Raw genomic sequence first — 25,646 nt, 5'->3', positions numbered from 1 at the left:
TATACCAAAACTCCTCTCTTTATCTTATGTCTAATTTATAATAACCAAATGTTCTTTGCTAACCCAAGAAACAGATTTTTTTTTTTTTTGGGTAAGGTGTCACTTTAAAGCTAATTAGGCAATAGGCATTGCCCATCTTACAGATGAGAAAAATTCCACAGACATTTTTATCTATTATTAATTAATTTTGAGTTAAGTGTTTTAATTTTTTCAAAATATTAGAATAGCTAGACAATTTATGTAATAGGTCCAACAATCATACGCCAATAATCATTTAGTGCAATGTATGACACTAAATTTCTTTTTGTCAGAGTAAGTTCTAAGTTCAAAATTCATAAATAATAGTTTATTAATCATTAAAAAAAAATCATAAGATTATCTAAGAAATTCCTCAATGAAATGTCTCTCTTGTTATATATATATATATACGAAAAACATAGAAAACAACACATAAACCACTACTATTCAATGAGAGTTGAATTTTGTTTTTTTGTTTTCAAAGTTTTCCCTTACCGATCTACACACCGCAATAAATCCGTGGCTTGTACTAATCTCTATCCCCTACATATTTAGCCTTGACCTTTAAAATAGTGTCATTTTGGTCCTATAAGGCTGTAATCACTTAAAAGTATGATACATGTGAGGTTAATAAATTGTAGCAAACCATCATGCAAACAAATAGTAATGAAATTGTAGCAAACCATAATTGACCTTCCAAATAAACTCATTACATGGAGAAAAAAAGTACAAAGGTCAATTGGGTTTGTCCACAAGGTGTAGCACATCATTTTATTTTTCACTGTGCAAATGGATGTACATGAACTGACACTATCAATCCATTTCCAATTCCAGCCCCACCCAGCTGACAGCGAATTTGGAAAAAGAAAGAATTAATTAAATAAAGCTCGCGAGCAGAACTTTGAAATAATAGATTTTCAAAAGCTTCAAAAAAAGGCCATCCACAAACCAAATATATACAAGAAAAAATCATACGTAGCATCGCCATACAAAACAAAAACATAAAAACAAAATCTAGGAGAGATCCCAATTAAACACAAATTGTGGTTGAGATCCAACCTCTGTTACACTCTCCCACTATGCACTGCAAAAAGGCCAAAAACCAAAAAACCAAGCTCCAACCCATTACCACTTACTTGTCTCCTTCCTCGACTCCTTTTCCCACACCGACTGGAAAACGAGTCTCCGAGAGAGGAGTCCTACTACAAGTCCAGTAGTCGATCCTCTCCTCTATATTGTGCTTGAAATTGAAATTTTCCAATCAATTAATAAATATTATTATTTTTATTTTTACGTACGTAGTTGCACCATATATATATAGAGTATTATATATTTGGGGTGTTTGAATTTCCGTTTGGTTGTCTGAATTGATGCTTATATTATCGCCTTTGAGGGATCCGCACCACAACAACAACAAGGATGAAAACCAAGGACAGATGGTTGATACTTTTGGGGGAGGCGGCAACATGGGGGACGACTTCCAGGACTTTTCGGGGGGAAACTTGCTGGACAGCATTGACTTCGACGACCTTTTCATCGGCATCCATGACGGGGACGTCCTGCCGGACTTGGAGATGGACTCCGAGATGCTTGCCGAGTTTTCGGCTAGCGGCGGAGAGGAGTGTTCGGTTGAAAAATTCGATCAAGAGGCGGATAACAATAACACATCCACCAAAGATGAAAAGGGTCATTCGGGTATAACCACTTCGGGGCTCAATTATTCAAGTTCCAGCACTACGCCGGGAGGAGATCAAGAGTTTCTGAGTAAAAGAGATGATGATGAGAGTGTAATAGCACTCAATAATCATAATCATAATATTAATAATCCGTCGACAATACCCAATAAAGAAGCTGATGATCATAGTAATAATAATAAAAAAGCTCGAAAGTCATCCTCCTCATCAGCTCACTCCAAGAATTCTCATGGGAAGCGAAAAGTTAAGGTAATTAATAAGTTTTAGTATTTGCAGTTCAATTTTCAGTTCATAGGCTCATAGCTAGCTAGCTTTTGGACGGTTTCGTACTATATGTAGCAGCTCGTGCTATGGATAACTAGCTAGTCCTCTCTCTCTCTCCCTCTCTCTCTCATCATGGTCTTCACAAACTTCATGGAACCGCAAAAGGTTCACGGGAATCATGCAGGAGAGGCAGAGAGCTAGAGAGAGACAGTGTTTTAATTATTAGTAATGAATTATCAAGTATAATATATTGTCAAGGCAATAACTGAGATCAATTCAGAGTGAGATTCTGAGAATCATAGCTAGATTTTTATTTTTGGTGACTTTATAATTTAAATTTTTGTTTTTGTTTTGTGGGATATTATCAATTAAAGGGCCGGGGGAGCTAGCTGAGTCTGAGTCACTGAGTGTGTGTGATGTTTCTTGAACTGTGTGTAGGTGGATTGGACACCAGAACTGCACAGGAGGTTCGTGCAAGCAGTAGAGCAGCTAGGGGTGGATAAGGCTGTGCCTTCTAGGATTTTAGAGCTTATGGGGATAGATTGTCTCACTCGCCACAATATTGCTAGCCACCTTCAAGTACACATCTATCTATATATATATATATATATATACTCACCTCTCTATTCTCTACCTAATTTGGCTGTTTTTTGATTTAGATAAAAGGGTTTGATCCAAAAACAAATATAAAAAATGGGTTTTCTTCAAAGGGAAAAAATCTATTTGGGAATTGCAAGGAAGTTTGTTTCTTTCACAATTATATATGGAACTGGTCTTAAGTTGGTTAATTAATTTACATATGAGGAGTACTTATTTAATTTGAATTATTGATTTGTTGTGCAGAAATATAGATCGCATAGGAAACATTTGCTAGCCCGTGAAGCTGAGGCAGCAAGTTGGACCCAGAGGCGGCAAATGTTCGGGTCTGCAGCTGCAGCTAGTGGGGGAGGAGTAGGAGTAGGGAAGAGACCAGACATGAGCCCTTGGCTCGCACCCACTATGGGCTTCCCTCCCATAACTCCCATGCACCAGCACCACCACCACTTTAGACCCTTACACGTGTGGGGTCATCCCACGGTTGACCAATCCATGATGCACATGTGGCCAAAGCATCTTGGCCCCCATTTCCCATCTCCACCAGCACAACCACCTGCATGGCCTCCTGCTCCTCCACCCCCACCTGACCCTTCATATTGGAACCCTCATCACCACCGCGTAAGTTCTCTCTCTCTCTCTCTCTATCTTTTTTTTTTTTTTTTCCGATCACAGCTAGCTATATGCATTCTATATATTTATCTCTTTTATCAGATAACGTGATAAGAGAGACGTCTACATATATACACCTCTAAATTAAAAGTTTATTCTATCTAAATATTAATATATGTTCGTCGGCGGGTTTAGATCCAGATCCTTTAATTGTTGATGCTTTTTATATTCATACTGTACTTATGTTAAAATTACGTTTTTTTACGGTTTCATATATTTAATTATTTTGTAATATAAACCTTAAATATAAAAGCTCAAAATATTTAACAATAAATCTAAAACAAACTAGTTTTTCGGGTTTTTTTCTTCTCAGTTAAGCCTTGTATCTATACTCATGCAACGCATGTGCTGGCGTGGTTTGCATTCTCTTGTTCAGATCAACTAGTCTGGATGGAAGATAGTCCATACTAGTTGGCCAATATCTTGGATGAAGATGTATATCTTTCAATTTAGCTAATGAAATGTGAAGCAGATAATTGAAAAAATAAAAATAAAAAAAATCACATACATATAGAATTGGCGTATAGGATGTCAATTTCATGCGAACCACATGCGGATGTGAAATTATGCCAAAGTTCATATTGATTTAGAAACTGCGTCGGGAAAGTCTAAAAATTAAGTTGAATAATATATGTTGTTGCAGGCTCCAAACGTACTAACCCCAGGAACACCATGCTTTCCAAGGCAGCTGGCTACTACGGTAACATTTCATCCCTTGTTACTGTTTTGGAGTAGTCGTTGTTTTTGGTTTTGGTACAATAATTATATTATACTCGTTTGGTTTTGGAATACTCTTTTTGGAGTCTTTGATGCTAGCTGTTCATATTCTGCCATATTGGAATCTCTGTATATATTGAATGTGATATATCATATATGGAGCAATATTTTGGCTTTACTTGGTTGAATTAATCTCGTGCATATATATGTGTAGAGATTTGGCGCTCCAGTAGTACCTGTCCCGGGCATTCCACCGCATGCCATGTACAAAGTAGACCCAGGCATTGCTGTCCCGACCGGACAATCTGGCCCCCACCCTCTAGTGGATTTTCATCCGGTGAGTACATACTAGTACTATAAATGTATATTTATAACTTATTCTATTGAGGTATATTTCAACTTATTTATGTTGAAGTATACTCTATTAGAGTCCACAAGAGTCATTTTGTGTCGATACGAACCGTTCATTTTTTACATCTCCATTAATAGATCATATTTGCAAAAACTTAGTCAAATCAGAAATCATTTGTCTATCTAACTTTGATCAAATATATGAACAAACCAAATATTTTCGATGAAACCGTCTATTTATTTTATCAAAGTTAGATAGTCAAATAATTTCCGATTTGACTAATTTTTTGCAAAAATGATCTCTCAATGAAGATATAAAAAATGAACAGTTCAAATCGACACAAAACGACTCGTGTAGGCTCCAACAATGTTATACGACTCATACCTCAACACAAATAAGTTGAAATATTCCTCAATAGAAGGAATATGTATATATATATAATTAAGTTTTACTACCAAATTACTAATATACTTAGTAAGAAAGACATTCAGATACTAACTTTACCTAAAAACAAGAGCTGTATCCCATATTGAGTTGCATCTGTATCTTTGAGCAATTGAGCTACATCTCATCTTCGATTTTGTTTTCTTGATTTTCTAATTGAATTTTAATATTTTCGGAATTAAATTAAATATTTTATAATGTGTATTAGGAGATTTATTGGTTTAAAATTTAAAATTAAGAATTTTTTTTTAAATATTTAATGTAACTGCACAATGCACATGCAGACTATGCAGTAAATTTTTCATATAAATTTTTATAGATGCAGCGGCCGATTTTGTCCTAAAACTCAAGTTGTTAAGTCAATTGTCCTTCTAACCAATATTATTATTGATATATATATATATATATATCCAGTCCTTAAAACTAAAGGACCCATAATTATACTTGTTTCCCACGTACGTACCCAAATTAATTTCAAAGGGGCACAACTTTATGACTTACATGTTCAAATTAATCTTTCATATGATTTATAAGGAAAACTTAATGATTTATATGTTGAAATCTGTAATTTAGTACAGTATAGCTTTTGGGGTTCCGTATTTGCGAAACCCTTGTACGTACTCCTTCACAATAACACTATCATTACAATCATTACAACAATTTTATTTACACTTACAAAAAGAATGTAAATTAATAGTTTTCGGAGAGCGCAAATAACACTGTTTTTATCAACTAGTTATTATACTAATTACATTTATTCTAGTGATATTTCCTTAAAGTTGTTGAAGGAAATTCAAGTTTGAATTCTTCCCCTCTGGATGAAAAGAAAAATAGCAATCCATTTTATCATATATATTGAAATTATTTACATTCATCTTTTCAATTTCTTATTGTTGTTATTCATTAATACTACACACGTCACATATCAATCTCGTGATGTTGCATATAATAATTTTTCTTTAATAATGCTTAATTCAAATCCTTGGAAGATGTGTTATTTTAACTTCATTTTCTAGATTTTGGAGAAATAAAAAATCAATTACTAAATCACTCAAAAATATAAAATTGGTCTCAATCTAAAAGAAAAAGTAACAGAAATACTTATTTTTTTGTCAACACTTGATACAAACAATATTAACTAAATGATCAAATCTAATTAAATCAACCAAATGTTTACTCAAAAAAAAAAAAAACAACCAAATGTAATTATTAATATATCTCTTATTACTAATTAATTAGTAAAATACGTAACTGATGATATTATTATTATTATTATTTTGTTTTGTTACAGTCAAAAGAGAGCATAGATGCAGCTATAGGAGATGTTTTATCGAAGCCGTGGCTGCCTCTCCCTCTTGGCCTAAAGCCACCGTCTACTGATAGTGTCATGGTGGAACTCCAACGACAGGGAATTCCAAAAGTACCCCCCTCCTGTGCTTGAACCCAACCCACCCTCACAGCAACTATATTTCTCAAAACCAATTAAGGTTGTAGTTGTTTGATGGTGTAGTACTGTTCAAGACAACTAAAGAGAACACCCCAAATTTGACGACATGTCCTGTGATCGATAGATGTACTGTACACATGCATCGATCGATCTCATCATCTGCGAATTTTTCTTTTCTTTTCCTTAATTTCCCAGATCATTTTTCTAGCTCTTACTTTCTCTTTGCCCAAAAAAAAGCTCTTACTTTCTCAGATCATATCTGTACAAGAACAGCTTCTTCGATCTATTAGCATATATGTAATATGTGCAATAATAAAGCGAATGATTTTTGTAGTGGCTCTCCTGAGTAAATAAACCTCTCAAAATTTGTATGTGTTTTTATGTGCCACTTACTTATTATTATTAAGAATTTAGGACTATTAATTTAGGGTGTTAGCAAGGAATAAAATTTCGAGCTTCGAGGAAATTTCGATGGAAATTTCGATGGAAATTTCGACGGAAATTTCGAAGATTTTTAAATTTCGACAAAAATTCGACGGAAACGATGGAAATTATTATCAAAATACGGAAATTTTGAATGAAACTTCACAATATGTTTATTTAACATATTATCTACTACATTGATAAAAAACATTGAAAAAAACCAAATTATATGGTAGGTTTCATGTGATATGTGATGAATATAATGCGCGCTGGAGTCAAATACTGTTAAATAAAATTAGTATAAAATGAAATTAGTATATTATCTATACTCTATAATATATACACTAAACCCTATATATTCTATATTGTTTAGGATATAGTATATGATTCTAGGGTTTAAGCCCTTTAGGGTACTTTAAATTATTTTTTATATAAAAATATATTATAATTTACTAGTTTAGGGTTTAAAAATAACTAAACGAAACTCCAAAACGGGCAAACAAAACTCCAAACTATTTTTTTTCTTCACAATTAACCCAAAGGCCCCAAATCCCAAACAACTCTAAACCTTTTCTTTTTTTTTTTTCTTTTTTTTCTTTTTTTTTTTCTTCTCTTTCTTCTTTTTCTTTTTTTTTCTTTTTTTTTCTTTTTTTTTTCTTCTTTTTCTTTTTTTTCTTTTCTTTTTTTTCTTTTTTTTCTTTTCTTTTTTTTTTCTTCTTTTTTCTTCTTTTCCCTTTCCTTTCTTTTCCCTTTCCTTTCTTTTCCCCCGAGGCTCCACTGCTCCAGATCTGTTTTCTTCATTTCTTCTTCTTCTCTCTCTCTCTCTCTCTCTGCAACTCCCGCCGCCGTCGCCCCCTGCCCTTGCCCCGTCGCCTCTCTGCCGTCGCCCGTCGCCCCCTGCCCTCGCCCCGTCGCCCGCGTCGCCTCTCTCCCTCGATCTCCCCCTGCCGTCGCGCCTCTCTCCCTCGATCTCCCCCTGCCGCCGCCTGCCACCACCCCTCTTTCTCCCTCGATCTCCCCTCTGCCACCTCTCCATTTTTCTGCAAAAAGCCAAAAACCCAGCTCCAAAACCAGAATACCAGATCTCAAATTCAATGGGTTATGGGCACCGTCGAAATTTCGCCGAAATTTCGACGATTTCGGCGAAATTTTGATAATTTCGACAATTTCGACGAAATCATCCCGAAATTTTGGCAAATATGGGTTTCGATTTCGACACCCCCAAAAATCGAAATTTTCGGCGAAATTTCGCCGAAAACTTCGAAATTTAACACCCTGGGTGTTAGACACTCATAATGCTCCCTTGTTAAAACTTTGTTAGGAAAAATCTAGGGAAACAAAAACCTAGTCGAACAAAAAAGACCTAGTCGAACAAAAACCTAGTGAATTTCCCAAGTCGTACCTTAGGGTATCTCAAGTCGTTCCTCAAGGCATCCCAAGTCATTCCTTGAGAAATTCAATTCGTAACTTGAGAAATTTTAAATGTTTATATACCCTTGATGCATTTCAAATTGCACATTTTACATCTCAAGTCATGTCTTGACGATTTTAAAGTCACACCCTAGAGTTTTTCAAATCGTGTCTTAGGGCATCTTAAGTTGTGCCTTAAGGCATCTCAATTCGTTTCTTGAGAATTTCAATTCGTAATTCCAAACATTTTAAATGTTTATACCGTTGATGCATTTCAAATTGTACATAATGACATCCAAGTCATGTTTTGACACTTCCAAAGTCATATAATAGAACTTTTCAAGTCGTTCCTTAGGGCATCCCAAGTCGTTCCTTAAGAATTTCAGTTCGTAGCTCGAGACATTTTAAATGTTTATACTCTCGATGTGTTTCATATTGGACCTAATGACATCTCAAGTCATGTTTTGACGCTTCCAAAGTTATACCCTAAAGTTTCTCAAGTCGTGCCTTAAGGCATCTCAAGTCGTTCCTTGAGAATTTCAGTTCGTAACTCAAGACATTTTAAATGTTTATACCGTTGATGCATTTCAAATTGTACCTAATGACATCCAAGTCATATTTTGACACTTCAAAAGTCATACAATAAAACTTCTCAAGTCATTCCTTAGGGCATTCCAAGTCGTTCCTTAAGAATTTCAGTTCGTAGCTCGAGACATTTTAAATGTTTATACTCTTGATGTGTTTCATATTAGACCTAATGACATCTCAAGTCATATTTTGACGCTTCCAAAGTCATACCCTAGAATTTCTCAAGTTGTGCCTTAAGGCATCTCAAGTCGTTCTTTAGGGCATCTCAAGTCGTTCCTTTCCTTAGGGCATCTCAAGTCGTTCATTAAAAATTTCAGTTCGTAGCTCGAGACATTTTAATTCTTTATACCGTTGATGCATTTCAAATTTTAATTAGTGACATCTCAAGTCATATATTGACGCTTCCAAAGTCATACCCTAGTGTTTCTCAAGTCGTGCCTTAAGGCATCTCAAGTCGTTCCTTAGGGCATCTCAAGTCGTTCTTTAGGGCATCTCAAGTCGTTCCTTGAGAATTTCAGTTCGTAACTCCAGACATTTTAAATGTTTATACCGTTGATGCATTTCAAACTGTACCTAATGACATCTAAGTCATATTTTGACACTTCTAAAGTCATATAATAGAACTTCTCAAGTCATTTCTTAGGGCATCCTAAGTCATTCCTTAAGAATTTCAGTTCGTAACTCGAGACATTTTAAATGTTTATACTTTTGATGTGTTTCATATTGAACCTAATGACATCTAAAGTCATGTTTTGACGCTTCTAAAGGCATACCCTAGAGTTTCTCAAGTCGTGCCTTAAAGCATCTCAAGTCGTTTCTTAGGGCATCTCAAGTCGTTCCTTAAGAATTTCAGTTCGTAGCTTGAGACATTTTAATTGTTTATACCCTTGACGCATTTCAAATTTTAATTAGTGACATCTCAAGTCATATATTGACGTTTCCAAAGTCATACCTTAGTGTTTCTTAAGTCGTGCCTTAAGGCATCTCAAGTCATTCTTTGAGAATTTCAGTTCGTAACTCCAGACATTTTAAATGTTTATACCGTTGATGTATTTCAAATTGTACCTAATGACATCCAAGTCATATTTTGACACTTCCAAAGTCATACAATAGAACTTCTCAAGTCATTCTTTAGGGCATCACAAGTCGTTCTTTAAGAATTTCAGTTCATAGCTCGAGACATTTTAAATGTTTATACTCTTGATGTGTTTTGTATTGGACCTAATAACATTTTAAGTCATGTTTTGACATTTCCAAAGTCATACCCTAAAGTTTTTCAAGTCGTGCCTTAAGGCATCTCAAGTCGTTCCTTAGGGCATCTCAAGTCGTTCCTTAAAAATTTCAGTTTGTAACTCGAGACATTTTAATTGTTTATTCCCTTGATGCATTTCAAATTTTAATTAGTGACATCTCAAGTCATATATTGACGCTTCCAAAGTCATACGCTAGTGTTTCTCTAGTCGTGTCTTAAGGCATTCTAAGTCGTTTCTAGAAAATTTTAGTTCGTAGTTCGAGACATTTTAAATGTTTATACTCTTGATGTACTTCAAATTGTATTTAGTGACAATTCAAGTCAATTTTGACGCTTCCAAAATTATATTTTAGAGTTTTTCAAATCGTGCCTTAATTAGGATATCCTAAGATCCCAAATAAAATATTCAAAAAAATTTCACTTATAAATCCATAGCACCATGATATGGCGTTAGGCCTTAACCTGCAGTTATAGAAGCCTGAAGGTCATGAATTCTTTTGATTTAAAAAATTGAAAAATGAAAAATGGACGATAGTAAAATGAGAAAGTTAGATCTGGATTTGAAGTTAGATGCCATGAGTGAATAAATGGGTTTAAATAGCTTGAGTTTTCTACGATGCTCCATCAATTTTTATAGACTACTATCATATATTCATATGATAGATTGAATTGTGAATGTCTCTTTAACCAAAAAAATTGTTATGAATCAGTGGCCAAAACCTTTTTATGAATCCACACTTTCTCCACAAATATTTCTTAAGATACAAACTGTCAATTCACTAAAGCGACTCAAATAGCTTATTAAAAGAAATGGGTATAAACAGATTTACCCGTACCCTTTTATTATTATTATTTTTTGCCTCTCACCCATGCCCTTTTTGTTTCTTAATTTCCCCACCATTTCTGGAGCAGACTTGCAATCAAAAGTCAAAAGGTTGGCTCATCAAAAGAAAAACATTCACAATATTTGATTTTTTTGTCGGAATTCACAATATTTGATGTGTTGGCATTCTTTCTGCTTTCTAGTAGTTGCGCCCTTGGTCCATTCACTCCCTCAAAAGATTGCTTAGAAAAAAATCAAAGATTGTGGAAACCATGCATGTCTTTGCTCATAATTATAATTTTAACTAATTAAAAGAGGGACTTCTTGCCTTTTGCAGTTGTAATTATTTTATGTCCCTTGGGCCCCAGGGAGTCAGGGACCTCGTGATGCCCTTGAAGTTGATTTCGTTTTATTATTAAAATTTTAATTTGTTTATCTCTATTTTTTCATAAGATTTTTTTAAATATTTGGAGTATTTACCACTTCAGGAAAAAAATATAAATAATGGGTTAATTACATATATATACCTCAACTATACACCAATCATCAGTTGGGTACCTCAGGTTTAAAAACTTTCATTATGGTACATCAACTTATGTTTTTTGTCAATTAAATACCTCCGTTAGTTTGACCGTTAGTCTGACCGTTATCTACTGAGTTGGCGCTGACGTGGCATACGTGGACCCCACCATTAAATATTGACTTGGCATTTAAAAATAGCCACATGTACAAAAATTAATAAAAAAATAAAAAATCCATCAAAATTATATTAAATAGAAAAAAAAAAGACAAAAAAAAAAAAAAACCCGCCCCCCCTGGCCCGACTTCACCTCCCTACCCAGCCCCCTCCCTCACCCTTCCTCCCCTACCAATCCCCGCCCCTCCCTCTGCCACCCAGCCCCAGCCAGCTCCATCGCACCCCCTCACCCCAGCCCGCCCCTATCCTGCCCAACCCAGCCTCTTCCTTTCCTCTCACAAAGATGCTACTAACGTACCCACAACAAATTGGAACCTGAAATTAAAACCAAAATCCCATTAAACTCAATTATAAACTATTGAACCAAAAACCCACAAATATGAATTTGCAAACTCACCACTGCAAGCTTTTCTGAATGTGAAACTAAACCAACAAATATGCACCACCTGAAATTAAAACCAAAACTCAATCGAACATATGCAACAACAAAAAAAACAACTCAAATGGGTTTCGGTGGGCTGGGGTTGGGTTATTGTGGGAGGGCGGCAGGTCGGGGCTGGGGGAGATGAGATTCGGTCTTGGTGGGGCTGGTGGGTTTCGGGGCTAAGAAAAAGAGGAGAGGTAGGGAGATGAGAGAGAAAGTAAGGCAGAGAGAGAGAGGATACATGGGATGGGTTTCGGTGGGCTGGGGGTTGGGTTTTGGTGGGAGAGTAGTAGGTCGGGGCTGGGGGAGATGGGATTCGGTGATGGTGGGGCTGGTGGTTTTCGGGGCTAAGAGAAAGAGGAGGGGCAAAGAGAGATGAGAGAGAAAGTACGGTAGAGAGAGGAAGGATATAGGGGATGGGTTTTGGTGGGCTGGGGGTTGGGGGTTGGGTTGTGGTGGGAGGGCGGCAAGTCGGGGCTGGGGGAGATGGGATTCGGTGGTGCTGGGGCTGGTGGGTTTCAGGGTTGAGAGAAAGAGGAGAGACAGAGAGAGATGAGAGAGAAAAGAAACAAGAAAAGAAAATGCAGATTTGAAAACCCAGATTTGAAACAAGAAAAGAAAATGCAGAGCAACCCAAATTTGATCCAGTGGTGGGTCTTGCCCTTCTAAGCGACGACGGCGGCGTACCTTTGAGGCGTGTTATTGATGAGTGTGGGGAGGAGGGGTGGCTGGGGGCAGGTGCAGGGGGTCTGGGCTTTGATTTTGGTGGTTAAGGGTGGATGAAGATGATGATGATGAGAGTAGTAGAAGAAAAAAAAAAACAACTGGGGATTTGATTGAGGGATCTGTGATCTGTATAATGATGGAGATATTTTTCTGGTTGTGCAGGGGAGGCGGGGGGAGGCGGTGGGGATTCTGGGCTTTTGTTTTTTTTTTTTTTTAAATTCAATTATTTTTTAATATTTTATATCATTTTCAAAGTTTTATTAATATTTTATTATTTTTGGTTTACGTGGCTATTTTTTAATATTTAATGGTGGGGTCCGCGTGTGCCACGTCAGCGCCACGTAGGCATTTAACGGTCTTCCTAACGGTCAGACTAACGGAGGTATTTAATTGACAAAAAACATAAGTTGATGTACCCTAATGAAAGTTTTTAAACCTGAGGTACCCAACTGATGATTGGTGTATAGTTGAGGTATATATATGTAATTAACCCATAAATAATTGTATCATCAAACAAATACAACAATTTTTCCTCTTTAAAAGAAAAAAAAGAAGCGCTCATATGCAAAGATTTTACGTGTTCAATTTATTAATTAATTAAAATTCATTTCATTGTGTGCGTCCGACTTATAAATATAATATATAAAGTTGATTATAAAAATAATGAATCTCATATTTGTACCAAGAACTCGACACATTGTGTCGGACATGGTGCCATTTCAAAATTAGAAGTACTAACAAAAACATTCATGGCTTTTCCTCATAACCATGACAAAAGATACAAGTCCAACTTCACAAACATTATGTTTGTGAAGTTAGAGAAGCAAGATCAACCCATGGTAATTATGGTTGGGACCTCTCAACCTCTTTTACTTTTTCCTTTTTCTTTTTCACTTTTCCTTTGCCTAACTAACTCAACTGCATGCTTCAAAGTTCAAACTGAAATAGGACCCTCATTTTAATTTTCGGATGCCCTAATTCAAAAGCAAAAGAGCAATCTGTTTGAATAGCTAGAAAAAGAAATGCCACCCTTTTGACTGAGACAGTGTTTCACAATTAAAGTGTCCCTTGTTATAGACCTTCTCATAGATTGCACATGCAGCATGCCTCATATGCCATTATTTTCCAACCCCACATGCCCTTTTTTCCTCAATCCACGCATAATTGCTCGCCCAATTAAGACAGCAAACAAAGCAAGAGTCTATATAAGTCTTTAGAAAACACAACATTTTGACACCACCAAATCCTCAAAATGGCTTGCTTTGCAAAAGCACTCTCATTTTTCTTCCTCCTAGTGCTTTTCTCTTCTATGCAAATTGAAGCTAGACAGAGTGTGTTCTTCAGCAAGTCCACAACCCATTACAACAAAAATGGTAAGGAGCCCAAGATCTCTATCACAGAAGTCCCAACACCAGCACCATCACCAGCACTAGTACTAGCAGAGGCACCAGAAGTAGCACTAGTACCCGCACCAGCACCAAGTTACACTGAGACTGAGTATGGTTATGGCCTATATGGTCTTGGCTCAACAAAGGAGAAACCGACCACCATTGAGGTCGAAGACGAAGAAATTGTGACTGAAGAGCAACCAAGTGGTGGTGAAAGCTTTAAGACAGCAAGCTATCAAAACACCAACTTGTACAACAACAAAAATGGCTATGTGAACAACTACAATGCCAATGGGTACACCAACAATTACAACCCCAATGGCAGTGGCACCAGCCATGAGACGGAGCAACAAGGGATGAGCGACACAAGGTTTTTGGAAAATGGGAGCTACTATCATGATGTGAAGAATGAGAAAAATAATGATGATAATTTCAATTATGGTTATGAGTCATCTGGGAGAGGAAGCACAAGAAATGAGGGGTATAATGGTAATTACAGTAAGCACTCCAATGAGTTCAACACCATGGAGGAGTATGAGAATTACCAGGAGAGCCAAGGATATGTGCCTTAAGTAGATGTTATCCATTTCCAACATACAGAGAATGAGAGAGAGAGATATATATGGATCATGTATTTATGAATGAGACCAAGTTAATTATAAGAGATCCGTTTGATTGTTGTTTTTGGAATCCCCACTCGTGTTTTTAGTTGTATCACTTTATGCTTTGAAAATTAGAACGCATGAAACTATATATGAAATGGGCTAATGCTTGAAGCAGATTCATTTTATTTAATATTCATGGAAAACCATTTATGAACAGAGCAGATACAAGGTTGTATGAGTGGCTGAGTGCATTACCAAAATATTCAAGTTTTATTTAAATATCTATTAATTCCACATTCAATTAACAGAGTTACGATTGTGACTGGGCTTGATTGAAATGGGATATGAGTAACGCGTGTGACAATTGTTCTCTCCAAAGGTCATGTTACATTGCAATAGTCGTCAGCATTACACAACACATAACTCCCTTTATTACTCTTTTAGCACATAGCACAAAAATTAGGAAAAAAAGAAAATTGATAAAAACTATCATTAATAAAATAAGAATTCATACTATGACCTATGATTTTCATAGCCTAATTAATAGAATAGTCACATGGCTGACTTACTCCTAAATTTATCTTTCTTGATGGGTAAATTTGAAATTGAACAAAAGGCAGAAAATCCATAAATTTGGGGGGTTGTTTGTGAGACCAAAAATTAATAAAGCATAGAGAAACCTGTATTAAATATTAATATTGTTGTAAATATCAATATTTATCTGATTGTCCACAAATGGACTTAGTTCAAGATAAAATATTTAATTAATTAAGTCTCTTTATTATATAAATTTTTTTGGAGTAGTCAATAAATTAAACGTGGAGTAGTTAATAAATTACCCGTAAATCTATAAATAGGAAGCTTAACGAGAAGAAAAGACACACTCAATTCTCCCACTACTCTCTTGGGCTCTCTTCATCTATTTTCTCTCTTTATTTATTTTTGTTTCGATTTAATTTTAGAACAGTTCTTGGTTTTCTTGCTTTTGAATTTTTTTTCCCCTAAATCAAATTTCCCACACGTTTTTATCAGAAAGTATTGTATGGGCCGCACCGGGCTATTCCTGTAATGCAGAGGCCCACAAATAGAATAGAGAGAGTTTGGATTCCGACCCAATTATGAAACGGACCGGGTTTTAAGAACCCGTTGATATAAAATAGTAGCCAGCAGAGAAAGAGTGAGAAAGAGAGCAAAGAGTTCTTAGCTTTTCTTGTGCAAGAGGAAAGAGGAGAGAGAGAGAGAGAGGAGAACACAAGCTGAATTCAACATGGCGCCACAAGATCCAAACGGAGCAAGCAGCAGCGGCAAGCGCGACGAGGCCTCAGTGAAGGCGCCGGCTAAGGATCCCAAGAAGAAAGATGAGAAGAAGGACGAGGATTTGGTAAGCAATTCTAAGGAGTTAGGGTTTCTTCACTGCCTGTTTGGTTCCTGAGAAAAATTGTTTAACCTGAACTTCTTGTATTAGACTATTTCTAACAGTATCAGTTTTAGGGTTTGTTAATTTCTATTTGCATCGAGTTGTTGTTTTCCAATATGAAAATGAGGTCTTTTTTCTTTTTCGGACTGGATAAAAGTAGTGTTTGTTTAGGTAATGTTTTTCTGGGGGATAGAAACTACATTGATCGAGTGAAGTAGTACTGATGCGTTCGGCTATTGAGCTGATTAACAATGGTTTTTGCTTGTGAGTTTGGTTCTTTTATCTGAGCTGCATCAATTTTACTTGCAGTCGGACGAAGATTTGGCGTTGAAGCAACAATTAGAGTTGTACGTGGAGAGGGTGCAGGATCCTGATGCTGGGTTGCAGAGGGTTGCTCTAGAGAGTATGAGGTACAGCCTTTTGTTGCCCCTTTAAAAGTTAGTAATTTACAGTCGAGCAGTCTGTTCTGTAAGTTAATAACTTGTGTCTAGTGGTTGTAGTGTTGGCCTTTTAACTGTCTATGTGACTTATGTGCTGTACTTTCTTCTTTCTTTTGAGTCTCAATTTATTTACCTCAACGTTTTGTGACCACTTTTTTAATTTTTACGGGAATGAAGCAATGTGGGGGAAAAATGTGGAAGAAAAAGAACGAAGAATTTTCATTCAACCGAAAATTTCTCGGTGTTTTATCTGCTGTCTTAGGTTTGATTGTTATTTATCAACTTATGGCTGCAGAGCCATTGAATGAAAGAAAGAATCACGAAGTTTGAGCCCGTTTGTGTTATGATTCTTTCTTTCATAGTGAAGAAGCAAAGCTAGAGATGGGTTGATTTTGGGGTAACAATTTTTTCCTTCAAGGATTCTATAAAGAGACAGTGGTCGTCAGCAATAAGTATGGAACCCTATGGCAAATCCAAAAGGTTCCTTGGTGGGAAACAGTTTTATAATTGTTTGGATGCTGTTAAACCTGGCCTTTTACCTGATGGTAAAAGTATGGAACATAGCAGCTTTACTAACTTTCACCAATGTTGTTATAGTTGTGCGTTCTTTATTTTTATTTTGAATGAAATTTACATCTGATAGTCATCTATTAATCAGAATAGAAAGTGATTGATGTGTTATTTTCACTGTTTTACTTAGGTGTTAGCTCTACTTAGTTGTCTCCTTTACCTGGCTGAATTTCTTGATTGCAAGCAGCAATTCTTTTTTATATATATGCATCTCCTATGTTGTGGCTCAGCATCACATAAATTTTTTCTATCTTGTAGGCAGGAAATCCGTACTTCAACTAGTTCCATGACCTCAGTTCCAAAGCCATTAAAGTTTCTTCGCCCCCATTATGGAACTCTTAAAGCATATTATGAAACAATGGGAGATTCGGAATTGAAGGTATAATTTATCTGTTTTACCTTGTCCGCTTTAATGTTATTTACTGTATTGTAATTAACCTACCTTCTCTTACATGCAGATGTACCTAGCAGATATATTGTCGGTTTTGGCACTGACCATGTCTGCCGAGGGAGAACGGGTATGCCTGACTATTTTAGGGTTTCTGTTCAATATATTCTCTTTGTTGATTGATTTAGTTATTATGTGTGAATACTTGTATCCTTGTCCATTTTAATTCTGGTTTACCTTTGTTATTTTTTCCAACTTTGTGTTTTCATCATGTCTATATGTCCATCACTTTCAGGAAAGCCTAAAGTACCGATTGTTGGGTTCTGAGGGTGATATTGGTTCATGGGGCCATGAATATGTCAGGTCAGCTTCATCTGGTTTAGTACATAGTGATTAGCATAGCCTCTAGTAGATTTTTATGGTGTTACCATCATTGTAAATATGTATAGATTTTTTTGGGGTTTAAAGAGGCATATATAAAAGAAAATATTGTCCTCACTACTTGTTGATTTTCTTGTAATCAGGAACTTAGCTGGAGAAATTTCTCAAGAGTATGCTAAACGGCAGGTTTGAAATCCATCCTATGCATGCGTTATAATAACGTTTTTGTTGGGAAAGTTAATTTAAGTTCTCAAGAGCATTGTTTATATTTTCCTTAAATCATTTCTTACTATGTACGTCTTGGAAATACTGATTCCTGTGCTTAATCTTTCAATGATAGCAGTATGTATCACACAAAATGCATGCTCATTTGTTTTCCTTGATGTGTATGTCATTCTGTAGTGTTGGATAGTATCACATTTTAGTTCCTTTCTGTATTGTGTTATACTCTTATATCCTTATTGGAGTTGATTTGTTTTGGGACATGTTTTGATAAATAATCAAGACAAAACTTTTAATGTTTCATGCTATAGTGTATACGGTTTCTTAAGAATGTATTCTAAATTTTACTTTATCATACACTGTTACAGAGTGAAGAGGCGCCGATTGATGATCTCATGGACCTAGTACAGCAAATTATTGCTTTTCACATGAAGGTAAGATTTGTAACATGTTTGCGCTTGGATTTTTTTTTTCTCTTCAATTAGGGACAGAAGATCAAGTTACATCGTATGTCATGACTACTTAAAATTTTGCAAATCCCCCTGAAATTGGGTTGATATGTAAAATACAAAATCAGGCTTCTCTTCATTTGTCTTCTAAATAGTGTTTTAGTTTGTATTAGCTGTTTGGTTGCAATCAAAAGCTTGAAATGGATTGTAAATGACGTGCCAATTGTAATGCATTACAAAACAATGTGCCAAATTTAAAAGGTTAAATGCAGCACTGCTCCTTGTTATGCATTTCAAGTCATTAGATGGAAATTGAATGGATAGAATTCAAAAGCTGGACCCCTACATTTGGAAGATGGTCAGAGAAAATCCAAATCTTTAAATAATAAACAATGTATGGTAGGAAATCTGTGTTGGTTTTGGTTCTAATCAATTTGTTCTGCATTGCAGCACAATGCTGAACCTGAAGCTGTTGACCTTTTGATGGAGGTAAAATTAAATATTTTCTATCTTAAAAATAAGTTGAAGCTAAAAAATTTAATATTAATTTTTCAATACTCTTTGCCTGCAAAGCCTGCTTTTTTCCTTTATGCGTGGGACTGATAGTTTGGCATGCCAGGTTGAAGACCTTGATCTGCTAGTTGAGCATGTTGATAAGACAAATTTTAAGAGGACTTGTCTCTACCTCACCAGTTCAGCAAGGTAAGCAGATTGGACCCTGAGTTAAGAAATTTTGGGGGAGGTGGCATAGTTTCTCAGGACTACTTCTCAGAAGTACGCTTAATTGATAATAATTCCTTTTTATTTTATAATAAAAAAGTTAGGAGAAATTATTTTATTTATTTTAATTAGAATTGTAGGCATGTCTGGAGCCGTCTTAGTAAAAATTGAGCTAATTCTACTGGAATAGGTACAAATATCTGCCCTAAGGTCTTGAAACTTCACAATTCTTCACTTTTGCTTCTTCCTATTGAGATTCTTATTTTTGGGGGGCCGTACATAGAACATTGAGATCTAAATGTTATGGTTGGGAAGTTTGGCTGTAAAAAATAATACGCCAGGTTTCTTTTCCTTATCATCAGAGAATTTTGTGCATCATTTGCTTCACCAAGTCATCAAACTTTATATTAATTTTATATCATATAATAAGCGACTGCAAGGTGCCATTGTGATTTTTTTTTTTTTGCATGAGCTACCCCTCATGCAACGGCAAGGACCCGCAACTCTCGAGGGGGCCACCAACCTTTGAGTTTTCTCTTTCCTCTCCTCATCTCCCATTGACATTTTCTTCTTATCTTGACGGTTTGCAGGTACCTTCCTGGACCAGATGATCAGTTAGTTTTGGATATTGCGTACATGATATATATGAAATTTGAAGAATATCCAAATGCTCTTCAGATTGCACTTCTCCTTGATAAATTGGAGGTTTGTGCTATGTTACAAATTTGGAATTTTTTCATAGGACATGTATTTTCATGTATCTGTCCCGCACAAATTTCTTATGGTTTGTTATAACAATTCTGAGTGTATGTTTGCAGTATGTAAAGCAGGTTTTTACATCTTGTGATGATCTGCTGCATAAAAAGCAATTTTGTTACATCCTTGCTCGACATGTAAGTTTTGAATTTTCCTTAGTTTGATTTCTATCCTCTTCATATGAAGGAATGAGTTCTTGTATGCCTTGCTAGAAATCTAATCCATGTTCTGATTTAGAGTTATTTTGTTCTCATTATACTAAGTTCTTTGGTTTGATTCAATGACCATGAAGTAATTGGACTGTAATGGTTTTATGTTTTTTTTTTTTTTGGGGGGGGGGGGGGGTGGTGGGTGAAGTGCACCCTCTATTTTCTTGTTCTGCTCTCTCTCTCTCTCTCTCTGCCCCTGCTTCTCTGGTTCACTGGAGGTTAGTTGGCTTGTTATACTAAGATGAGGGGGCACATCTAATTAGGTTTCCTTGAGCAAGTGATAGCCATTAATTGCTTGGAAATATTTATAGTCATCAATTTGACATTAGCGTTGTACGGTTTTTTATGATTGTTTTCTTACTGATTCTGATTTGGCATTATACGTTTCATACAGGGCATTAGTTTTGAGCTTGATGATGAGATGGTTGCAGAAGATGATGACAGAGAGGCATTGCAGGATATTATCAACAACATTAAATTAAGTGAAGGTTATCTTACCCTTGCTCGTGATATTGAGGTCATGGAGGCCAAAACTCCTGAGGATATCTACAAGGTTTGAACTTTTGATTATCTATAATATTTGATATAGATCTGCCATGCATTTTTAATTTTTACTAATGTTATATGTTGATATTTTATAAAGTAGTTTCTGTTGCAAGGGATTGTACTGCATTTAATGTAATAAAAGTTGTGCTGTCATTAGTTTTATTTACCTCTTATTCATTTCTGGTAAACATACTATTGACTCATTAAAATATTATGAGTAACACACCATGGGTAACAGACCTATATCCAGCATGATTTCCATTTCAGGTGAAAAAGAAGAAGTTGTATCCAGTTGTGGTTCTTTGGGTTTAGAAAATTGTAATATGTTCTTTTGCCTGTCATGTCCGGGGAATGGATTTAAAGGTCTAATGAACAGTTTTATCTTCTAGGATGGAGTCACTGTGCTATTACATTATAGATGCTTTCGATATATGATAGATAAAGACACAATTACATCTTTCGAAAACAATACCTTCATTTCCATATTTTGTTGGCCGTGAATGATATGTTGGTCCTGATGTAAGTTATTAGAGAGTTAATTTATTTTCATTCTAGGTGTTCTTTACTTTGTCAATTAGTGATAGTGATAGAAATTTATTCAAAATGACGGTGTTTTTTTTATTCCAGTTGTGTAATTTGTTAAACTTGATGCTTGCACTATCCTTCACTAAATCCCTTGTCTGATAACAATTTTCTTGGAATTTTGTTAAGGCACACTTACTTGATGGCCGCGCAAGTGCCGGTGCTAGTGTTGATTCAGCAAGACAGAACTTGGCTGCTACATTTGTTAATGCATTTGTAAATGCTGGCTTTGGTCAGGTAAAATTATTCAGACTTGATGTCCCTGCAGAATATTGTCGGATTATGGATTTTATTGGCATTTTTTTTTTAATATATATAAGAACTGACATTCATTCTTTCATTCTTATTTTTGGTGCAGGATAAGTTGATGACAGTCCCATCAGATGCCTCAAGTGGCGGTTCTTCAGGAAACTGGCTTTTCAAAAACAAGGAGCATGGGAAGACCAGTGCTGCAGCAAGTCTGGTATGTGCTCATTTATTACCCTGGTTATTTGCCAGTCTTCTTGAAAGTTTTGAACTGCATTTTTTAAATATTATTTGCTATTCTTCGTGACAGGGTATGATTTTACTGTGGGATGTTGACTCTGGACTTGCCCAAATTGATAAGTACTTCCACAGCAATGACAACCATGTTATTGCTGGTGCATTGCTAGGGGTTGGGATTGTCAATTGCAGTATCAAGAATGATTGTGATCCTGTGAGTGCCTTAATCTTTTCATCTGATGAATATAGCTTTTGAACTGTATCTCTAAATCTTAATCCCTTTTCCCAGGCGCTGGCACTTCTGGGTGAATACATTGATAAAGAAGATCCATCTATTCGAATTGGTGCAATAATGGGTCTGGGGATTGCATATGCTGGTGCTCAGAATGAGCAGGTAAAGTGTCTTTTCTTTTTGCCTGTTGATAGATATGGTAGGCCACAGCTAACCTTTTTTTTTTTCCCCTTTAAAATGAACATGACCTACTCCTTGTGTCATTCTTGGCTCAAGAATCACATCAGTAGAATTACAGTCGAACCTGTGCTGATCTCTAATAACGATGCGTTGACTATTAAATATTATTAATTTGGTGGCATATACATTGAAGTAGTTTAATTAGAGTTTGGCTTGAGCTGTTGTACTAGGTTTATTTCCATTCAAAGCTAACTTATTTTTCTTTTGTCAGATACGTAGTAAGCTGACTCCTATACTTAATGATGCAAAAGCTCCCCTTGATGTGGTCACATTCACTGCAATCTCATTGGGGTTGATATATGTTGGTTCCTGCAATGAAGAGGTTGCTCAGGCAATCATATTTGCGTTAATGGATCGAAGTGACTTAGAGTTGGGGGAGCCCCTTGCCCGGCTAATTCCCCTCAGTCTTGGTCTTCTGTACCTTGGGAAGCAGGTAAAATACTACTTACAACTTTTTAGTGAATCTATCATTACTGCTAAACTTTCTGGGAATTATTGGTTCGAGAAATAAAAATAAGAGGATTAGTATTGCTTTTTCTTTCCCCACTTGATGTTAGTTTCATTTGATGTTTGTTGTCTATTTGAAGCTTGTCGGCTAACCATTCTTGTGGCCAAAGAAGCCCTTATGATGATTTTAACTCAATAATTTCACCATTCTAATGGTTTTTTTAATTTACTTTGGTCACAGGAAAGTGTTGAGGCCACTGCTGAAGTTTCAAAGACATTTAATGAAAAAATCAGAAAACATTGTGATATGACTCTGCTTTCTTGTGCTTATGCGGGAACAGGCAATGTTCTCAAGGTAATCTTTTACGGCCTACTCAATTCTCATATGAGTTTTCTGTCACATATATGAAGTAGGGAAGTGTTCTCTCATGCAGGTTCAAAACCTTCTTGGTCATTGTTCACAACATCTTGAGAAGGGTGAAACTCACCAGGGACCTGCTGTGCTTGGAATTGCTATGATAGCAATGGCTGAAGAACTGGGACTTGAAATGGCTATTCGTTCATTAGAGCATCTTTTACAGTATGGAGAACAAAATATTCGCCGTGCAGTTCCTTTGGCCCTTGGTCTTCTTTGCATATCAAACCCAAAGGTAATAATCTGGTTAGGTCGAGCTGAGCATCTTTGCAAGTGCTGAGGTTGTTTATAGAAGTTATTCAAGGACGTTTCCCATCGGTGCGAGTGATTGGCTTCTAATTTATTACTATTCAAATCTGGAATTCTTTGACTCATTTTGGAGAAAGCTAAAAGCCTTTAAAAGCAAAACTTTTCCCTTAAATGCTTAGCCAACTGGCCTTCAAATCTAGCCATTCATAAGTGTTGTGAGAGACATGGAACAATGATTTGCGCAAACAAGCTGTTGCTTTTATGCACTTATCTTTACTAGTGATTCTATATTGGGTTAGATTTAGCTTCTGGTAATAGTGCTGGCTCTGAAAGAGAGGCTTATTGGTGTCTCTTTCAATGAATTTTGCCTCATTATTTTGTTGATTGGTTGTTTCACCAGGTCAGTGTTATGGACACATTAAGCAGGCTTAGCCATGATACAGATTCAGAAGTAGCAATGGTAAGATATTATAGCAAGCTTTGTATCCATTGTTGACATAATTTCCCATTTATTTAAGTCTAATATTATATTTTGATGCTTCAGGCTGCAGTGATTTCCTTAGGTGTGATAGGTGCAGGAACTAACAATGCTAGAATAGCCGGCATGCTTCGCAATCTTTCAAGTTATTACTACAAAGATGCCAGCCTTCTCTTCTGTGTAATACATCTTACGAGTTCTGTCCTTTATTGTGCTTTCATTTTCCCATAGAGTTTCTTAGAGTTCATTTATTTTCTTTGGTCACTGTTGCAGGTGCGAATAGCTCAAGGTCTTGTACATTTGGGAAAGGGTTTATTAACTATAAATCCATATCATTCTGATCGCTTCTTACTATCACCGTAAGTAATCCTGTCGCAGGAAGATATTCAAACACCTCCTGTCATCTTCTCTTGACGTTTCAACCACGGTTTAATCAGATGGCCTTTCGCATCATTATTGGCTTCCTTGTTTCAGTCTAATTTCTGTATATTATCATTCTGCTTACAGGACAGCACTTGGTGGAATCATAATCTTGCTGCATGCATGTCTTGATATGAAAGCCATCATTTTGGGGAAATATCATTATGTTCTCTACTTCATTATTTTGGCAATGCAGGTTGGTGTTTGATCACTATATTTTTATATGCTGTCTTTTCCAGGGTAATTTAATTTGTTCTTTCTCATGGTCAATTTGTAATTTTCTTTTTTCTTGTAATAGCCGAGAATGTTGTTGACTGTGGACGAGAATCTCAAACCATTGTCTGTCCCTGTTCGAGTGGGCCAAGCTGTTGATGTTGTTGGCCAGGCTGGTCGTCCTAAAACAATCACTGGTTTCCAGACCCACTCAACACCAGTTCTTCTGGCTGCTGGTGATAGAGCAGAGCTGGCGACTGAGAAGTATGAATCATTCCCTGTAAAGTTTCTTTTTTGCCTTTGTGTTGTTTGACCCACTGAAGACTAATAAATGCTTTTGTACAGGTATATTCCCCTTTCTCCCATCCTGGAAGGGTTTGTCATTTTGAAAGAGAATCCAGAGTACCAAGAAGATCACTGAAAGTCAACCATGGCATTAGCCGAGCTTGTCTCACTATATACATGACTGGGTTCATTCCTATAGGAAGTGTGGAGTTAATATGAACACCAACTTTGGGCGGTGAGGATTGAATTTGGATGCAGGTTGCTTACGACCATTGTATTCTTTGGTGTTCAACCATTTAGCTGGTGCATTGGTAGGAGTTAGATGAATGCACGTTTAAAATGCTATGTTGAGAGAAAATGTGCAAGGACTATTCAATGCCAAATTCAATAGATTTTTTTTGTTTTCTTGCACTGAAGCATGTTGTTTTTGTAACGTACTGTAACATGCCAACTCTTGATCAGTTACTTTTAAGATTAAAGAAAGACCAATTCGTGCTTTTACAATGTCAATGTTACAATGAGTCGTTTTAGCTTGTTGCTGAGAATGGGGGCAGTGATTGAATTTGGACGCTGTTGGAAGTAGTCAACGTGGTTTTAATTAAGCTTAATTTTGATTTTGACATTGCTCTGCGAATGCCTTCTAAAAGTTGTGTAGAAGAGTGTACATGTGGAGCTTTCAATCGCTCCATGTGGCGGCCCCTAGTTCTTCGTCTGTTTGAATAGTGCGCCAAGCTCATCTTATTGATACATATTTTTCAGAGTTTTTACATATTTTGTGTTAACTTGGAAATTGGAATTCAAGTAGGGAAAGGATTTGGAAAGATTATAATACCTTTGGAACTAATTTGTGCGAAGTGCATATTGATCCAGTGGATCCGAATTATAATACCTTTGGCCCAAAGAAAAATATGTCTTTACGTCAATTTGTAATTAAATGCATGAATTTAATTATGTATTTATTGCTTG

The 25,646-nt window shown here is 36.1% G+C and overlaps 3 protein-coding genes across 5 annotated transcripts; all 3 read left to right on the top strand.

Moving 5' to 3' along the window:
- Positions 1–1,102: 1,102 nt before the first annotated feature.
- On the top strand, positions 1,103–6,535 carry GLK2 (GOLDEN2-like 2). Of its 3 annotated transcripts, XM_086252749.1 has the most exons (6): positions 1,107–1,961; positions 2,415–2,555; positions 2,820–3,191; positions 3,886–3,942; positions 4,174–4,296; positions 6,047–6,535. In XM_086252749.1, the coding sequence occupies exons 1-6, from the start codon at positions 1,389–1,391 to the stop codon at positions 6,194–6,196; spliced, it is 1,416 nt and encodes a 471-aa protein (XP_086108875.1). In that variant the 5' UTR covers positions 1,107–1,388; the 3' UTR covers positions 6,197–6,535. The 3 variants fall into 3 exon arrangements, with proteins under 3 accessions (XP_086108876.1, XP_086108877.1, XP_086108875.1); XM_086252750.1 differs by lacking the exon at positions 3,886–3,942 and having other exon boundaries at positions 1,103–1,961; XM_086252751.1 differs by lacking the exon at positions 2,415–2,555 and having other exon boundaries at positions 1,104–1,961.
- Positions 6,536–13,466: 6,931 nt separating this feature from the next.
- Positions 13,467–14,660, top strand: LOC147296636 (E6-like protein). The gene has a single exon (XM_086229605.1). It carries the CDS (start codon positions 13,798–13,800, stop codon positions 14,503–14,505), a length of 708 nt encoding a protein of 235 aa, XP_086085731.1. The 5' UTR covers positions 13,467–13,797; the 3' UTR covers positions 14,506–14,660.
- A 1,067-nt stretch (positions 14,661–15,727) lies between these two features.
- On the top strand, positions 15,728–25,190 carry LOC147296635 (26S proteasome non-ATPase regulatory subunit 2 homolog A). Its single transcript, XM_086250074.1, has 25 exons — positions 15,728–15,919; positions 16,265–16,365; positions 17,224–17,344; positions 17,424–17,483; positions 17,649–17,716; positions 17,878–17,920; positions 18,325–18,390; positions 18,856–18,894; positions 19,025–19,107; positions 19,716–19,830; positions 19,944–20,018; positions 20,485–20,643; positions 21,348–21,455; positions 21,577–21,681; positions 21,775–21,915; positions 21,991–22,095; positions 22,385–22,606; positions 22,862–22,975; positions 23,055–23,270; positions 23,685–23,744; positions 23,829–23,942; positions 24,036–24,121; positions 24,270–24,378; positions 24,481–24,659; positions 24,741–25,190. Exons 1-25 carry the CDS (start codon positions 15,806–15,808, stop codon positions 24,814–24,816), a joined length of 2,679 nt encoding a protein of 892 aa, XP_086106200.1. The 5' UTR covers positions 15,728–15,805; the 3' UTR covers positions 24,817–25,190.
- Positions 25,191–25,646: the final 456 nt, after the last annotated feature.

This window comes from Dryas octopetala, chromosome 1 (assembly GCF_963921425.1).
Source record: "Dryas octopetala chromosome 1, drDryOcto1.1, whole genome shotgun sequence".
Classification (NCBI taxonomy): Eukaryota; Viridiplantae; Streptophyta; class Magnoliopsida; order Rosales; family Rosaceae; genus Dryas; species Dryas octopetala.
This window is presented reverse-complemented; position numbering and strand designations above follow the sequence as displayed.

Excerpts from the sequence above, each read along its gene's own strand:
- GLK2 (XM_086252749.1), top strand. The coding sequence starts at position 1,389 with ATGCTTATATTATCGCCTTTGAGGGATCCGCACCACAACAACAACAAG. Across the intron at positions 3,192-3,885 it reads GGAACCCTCATCACCACCGC|GCTCCAAACGTACTAACCCC; the intron begins GTAAGTTCTCTC and ends ATGTTGTTGCAG. Across the intron at positions 4,297-6,046 it reads CTCTAGTGGATTTTCATCCG|TCAAAAGAGAGCATAGATGC; the intron begins GTGAGTACATAC and ends GTTTTGTTACAG.
- LOC147296636 (XM_086229605.1), top strand. The coding sequence starts at position 13,798 with ATGGCTTGCTTTGCAAAAGCACTCTCATTTTTCTTCCTCCTAGTGCTT.
- LOC147296635 (XM_086250074.1), top strand. The coding sequence starts at position 15,806 with ATGGCGCCACAAGATCCAAACGGAGCAAGCAGCAGCGGCAAGCGCGAC. Across the intron at positions 19,831-19,943 it reads TTCTCCTTGATAAATTGGAG|TATGTAAAGCAGGTTTTTAC; the intron begins GTTTGTGCTATG and ends GTATGTTTGCAG. Across the intron at positions 20,644-21,347 it reads CTCCTGAGGATATCTACAAG|GCACACTTACTTGATGGCCG; the intron begins GTTTGAACTTTT and ends AATTTTGTTAAG.